Below are 5,065 nucleotides of genomic sequence, written 5' to 3' on the forward strand. Positions count from 1 at the left end.
AACCACAATGAGATTCAGACATAAAGTGTTGTACAAACATCAAATCTGCATGTGCTTTTGTGTGCATGTGTCTGTCCAAACAGTTCTTAACACTATAATCTGGCATATTTTGTTACTTCAGTTTTCAAGATACTCCTTCAGCAGCAAAATCATCTAAATCTGTGATAGACAATATGTCAGTATTTGGTGTTGGGCTCATGTCCTTTCTTAAGTGAACTTTAGTTTCTTGAATGTCTTGACTGTATGAGTAAGAGGCTGGTTCAATATAGGGCTGAGTATCCACAGCTTCAGAGTATCTGCAGACCTGCTGGCCATCTTCATGTGGTTCAGCTGATTCTCCTGGTACAGCTGGCATTAACCAGGTAGGTTCAGAGAGCTGAGAAGGTGACTTAAGCACTGCTACAGACGAAGCTGGTAAAGGCAGCACTCTAGGGTAGGAAACATAGGGAGAATTCATAATTTCTGAAGAGGAGGGTTGGTCTAAGTTCCCTTCTGAGGAAGGGACTGAGACTTGAACATATTTGCCAGTTTCAGGGTCATAAAATGTCTTTATATTAACTTCAGCTGGTAAATCAACTACATAGTATTGACCTGAGTCAGGGTCTTGGAGGAGTTTACGTTGGGTTAAAGAGGGTGAAGGGCTTACTGTTGATGCATGACTGGGTCTTCCTGTACTGGTTTCTGTGGGAGTAAAAGTTGAGTGAGGGGCAGGGTGGAGAGGCGAATATCCCAAGGCTGAAACAGATGCTAGTGTCTGTCCAGAATGAGAAGACTTTCTCCCTACAGCATCTGTATGCTCAGTCTGATGTTTTTTCTGCTGCTCTTGCATTTTCTTTCTCCTGTTTGCCAGCTTTTTGGCCCGCCGCAGAGCTTTTTCTGTTTTCGGGGGCACAGCGGGAGGCTTGCCTGCTGCTCTCTCCCTAGAGTCCCTGGGCTCCAGTCCCTCAGCTTCCCCTGCACAATCAGAAAGCAGATTTCTCTGTGCTGAATCAAGTATCTCTCCTGCAGCCATGTCAGGTTGGCTCTTTAGTGCCATGTTCAGCAAGGCAGGGTTTATAACATCCTCTGTCTCTCTAAGGCCTGAAATTATTGGTTTGTCTGACAATGAACTGGCAGGAAGAGAGTGCATTGTGCTGCCTGACCTGGGGCTTGCAACAGCAGAGCATGTAAGACTATCTAACAAAACTGGTGCACCTTCTGTATGTAGGATGTCCTCTAAAGCTTCATGGGATATGGGAGAATAAGAGTGGTCCTCTGATATGGAGTCAGTCACGGGGGAAATTGTCTCCCTAGTGATTACTTTTTTCGCACAAGATCCACCCCTGCGATTAGATAGATGATGATTCTTAAAGTAATTTGTCTTCCTTTCTGTGGGATAGCTGGGGTTGTTTTGTTCTTGGTCATTTTCCAGACCTAAATTTGGATGTGTTAAGCTGTGTCTTGCCTTCCTAGACTGGGTCCTCTCTTTCCTTCCGCAGACACTTTCCTCATTCATTTTCCCAACTTTATTTAACAAAGCACAAGTCTCTTTATCTTCTTCCATCAGCTTCCCTAATGAAAAGTTCTCTGTATCTTCCAGATAACTGGGATCCAGTGTTGCTGGGGTAGATCCAGGCTCACTGGCCTCTTTTCCTCTGTCGGTTGCTCCATCCCTCACATTCTGCTTCCCTCTGTGCCTCAATGCCGACCAGCCTACCTCCTGAGCATGCAACATCTTTTGGTGTTGCTTATTGGGCCATGCTGGGGGCATAAACCTACCTTCCATTTCCTTATAACTGCTGCTCACTGTATCATCCAGGGAAAAGGACCTGAACAGAGGCAGCTTGACAGCCCTTATTACCTGAGGTGACCTGAATGTGTTATCTTTAATCATAAACAGACTGGGTTTGGTTGCACTTGAAGTTGGCAGTGTTTGTGGTTCTTCAGGCTTGCGGATGGGCATGTCCCTTACACTACTGGCAGCAGAATCCATGCTGTTGGCCTCTTTGCTTTTCTCTCCCCTCAATTTCTCTTTCATCAAGCTCCTCTGTTCATTCCCAGTAACCTTCCCCTCCCTCTTCCCTGCTGCACAAGTACCAGAGCTGATACAAGCATAATATTGCAGTTCGTCTTCCTCTTCCCCTTTCTCATTGTGTCTATTCTTACTGTCTGTACCCATTTCACTCTTAGTCCTCTGGCTTTCTTGAAGGCATGCCTTCTGCACCAGGGGCACTGACGGAAATGGCTCATCCTGAAGTGGCTGCTCTACCGTGGAGACAAAAGACTGCTCTGAAGAACTAGTGCTTCCTCTGCCTTGTGCTTCACGGTCAGGTACCACCATGTTGGTTTGGGTGTCACTGCAAGGCACATCCTCTGCTGGTGAGAGTTGATTTGGGAGTGTTTTGAAGGCAAGATTTTCATTCTGAATAGCAGTCTGTCTCTCATTTTCCTCACCCTGGACACTGGGATTTTGCCCAGCTGTTGTGTCTGCATTGTCTCTACTGAATGGTTTCAGTGCTGGATAGTGCAGATGTTTTCTTAAATCAGGTTCATTTGATTCATGTCTGAACAAGGGGAAGTTTTCACTCTCCCTTGTGTTTTTAACCAGATATTCATGTGTTGAGTTGTCTTGCTGCAAGTTATCTCCAGTTTGATAAAATAAAAGGTCCCCTGTTGTCTGGGGTGAACTCATAGTCAGGTAATTGTCTGTAAAGTGTCCAGTTAAATCAGTTTTATTGTCCTTTTCGTGAATACTGCCAGCCAATATGGAGGTTATATCACTCGATTCATCTTTGTCTGCAATATTCTTGTTACTTTTTTCTTGTGAAGCGGAGAATGAGGCATTTATTTTTGTACTTTCCTGGATATTCTCCCTCATTTTGTTTTTCTCCTCCAAGGCCCTTAATAGAGGAGAAGGGGTATAAATGCTTTTAACACGTTTACGCACATCCCTCAAGTTGAATAACAGACTCGATGCTTTTGATTTGTAACTATCCCGAGACCTGTAATTGTCGAATGCATTCCCCTCATGGTCTCTCAGTGCCGTGTTCTCAGGGGGAGGAGGTGTCAGTGGGATCAGCTCACTTTCAACAGTGTCCACCTCCTGTTTTGGTGGTATGATGGGTGTTAAGAGTTCGGTGATGTTGAAAGGGGGACTGATGGATCCAGGCGAGTTTACCTGTCTAGGCAGAGGAGTCACCTCCAGACCAGGTTGGGCACCAGTCACCTTTTCAGACAATGAGCATGTCTCATCGCTGGCTGTGAACTTCTCCTTTGAAGTCTGCCTCCTCTCTGCTGCCCCTTTTGCAGCCCTCTGCCTCCTCCAGGGCGGACAGGCATTGCCCGACTGTGGACTGAGGTGCTCCCCTTCAGTTAAGGTGGCCAGGGGTCTTGGTGGAGGTGGGCTGGGTGCCTGGGACATAGGTGAAACCATCCTGTGGGACACGGACTGGGGTGAGATGGAGGCTGGGGATATGGCAGGGGGGGAAAGTTGAGCTGGCACTGGGGGTGGTGGCACAGGAGGAGCTTCAGGGCTAGGGGGTGTTGGGGGATGGCCCTGCTGGTTTTGAGGTGGAAGGTGTGGGACAGGTGGTGGCTGAGGGGGACCCCGGTGCACATGGATTCTAGGGGGGGGTGTAGGAGGAAGAGCAACAGGAAATTCAGTTTCTGAAGGAAAGGGGTCCTGAGTTTCATATGCAGCTGGGAGAGGGATGCTGAAAGCACCTTCTGGTGTTAGCTTCATCTGAAAGTCTTTCTCTTGTTTCTTAGCAACAGTGGTCTTGACAGGTGGCAATTTATGTTCCTGTGTATAGGATCCTTTAATAAATGGTGCTTCTTCCAGGTACGTAAGACCTTCCTTTTTCATTTTTATATCAACAAATTCCTCCTTTTCAGCCAGTTTTTTATGATGAACGTTCCATGATTCAAAAGCACTATTCTCACTGTGAAGAAAATTACCTTTTTTTGCTGGCTCATTAACTTTCACACTTCTGGTTTTTAAAGCCTTTTTAGAAGACCGGGAAAAATTTGACTTGGCTACTTTTGACATCTCAATCAGCACAGGAAAATAATCATCAGAACCACAATAACTCAGGTCTATTTTATTAGGTCTTTTCTGTGGCTCATGTTTGCTACTGAGGGAGTGGCTACCTTGACTAGCCTCAGAATATTCAGAAAGTTCCTTGTGGTTGCTTAAAATGTCTGTGTCATCCCAACAAGCCATATCATTTCCATGATTTAACTTACATTTTGGAAAGCTATTCTTAATGGGCTGCTTAACGGCTATCAGGGAACCCCCTGACCCTTGGTCTGCAGTCTTATCAAATGTCTTAATCAATGAGGACACTTTTGAAGCATGTTTATTGTTCCTTGGACCAGGAACTGGTAAATTCAGTTTTTTCCTTTCCGTGGTAAAGCTGTTATTTTTAGCAACCTTTTTCTCCTCCTGAGCACACTTTGGTAACTGCTGGAATGTGGAAGCCCATATTGTATGTTCATTGTTTCTTGCTGTTAGCTTGTTACAGACATTGCTCTTCTTGACGGCATGGTTTAATGTCCCTGGGTGAAGTTTAGCAGAGAACTGGAGGGCGAAGTCGGGTGAAATGGGAAGATCTGACTCACTGTAAGAGTCTTCGAGTTCTGCCACGCACAAACTTTTGAAAGCCCGGTCTGTGAGGCTGCTCACTTCTCTGTCTGTTTCATCCAGCAGACTCCCAATACTTGAGGAGTCACTATGTCCTTCTGTATGTTTCTTATTTCCCTGCATTGTTCATAGGAATCATGAATGAGTTCTCCAAAGGATTCACTTCAGGCAGATAACTGTGTGGGGTGGTTCCAGCTGTTCCAGTTGTTAGCAATTCACAATCACAAAGTGATTTCTCCTGGTGCTGCTGTTGCATATTGATTCATCTTATGGAATAGCTGAAGGAAATTTTCTTCTCTGCAAAGCCAAAAAATATAAATAATCATTTTTCTATATTAGCACTATTAGACTGAGCATTTTCCAGATATATCAGTCACTGACTGATTTACTCCTACATGTATTCTAGGCAGGGTGCTAGCAATACAATGAATAACATAAAAAATA

General features: G+C 45.1%; 1 protein-coding gene across 1 annotated transcript; it reads right to left on the reverse strand.

Moving 5' to 3' along the window:
- Window positions 1-124: 124 nt before the first annotated feature.
- LOC308222884 (cardiac-enriched FHL2-interacting protein) lies at window positions 125-4,744 on the reverse strand (the record flags this gene model as incomplete). The annotated part of the gene is made up of 1 exon (XM_080621346.1): window positions 125-4,744. One exon carries the CDS (start codon window positions 4,742-4,744, stop codon window positions 125-127), a length of 4,620 nt encoding a protein of 1,539 aa, XP_080477472.1.
- Window positions 4,745-5,065: the final 321 nt, after the last annotated feature.

The sequence above is a fragment of the Psittacula echo genome, assembly GCF_963264785.1.
Source record: "Psittacula echo genome assembly, chromosome: 6".
Lineage (NCBI taxonomy): Eukaryota > Metazoa > Chordata > Aves > Psittaciformes > Psittacidae > Psittacula > Psittacula echo.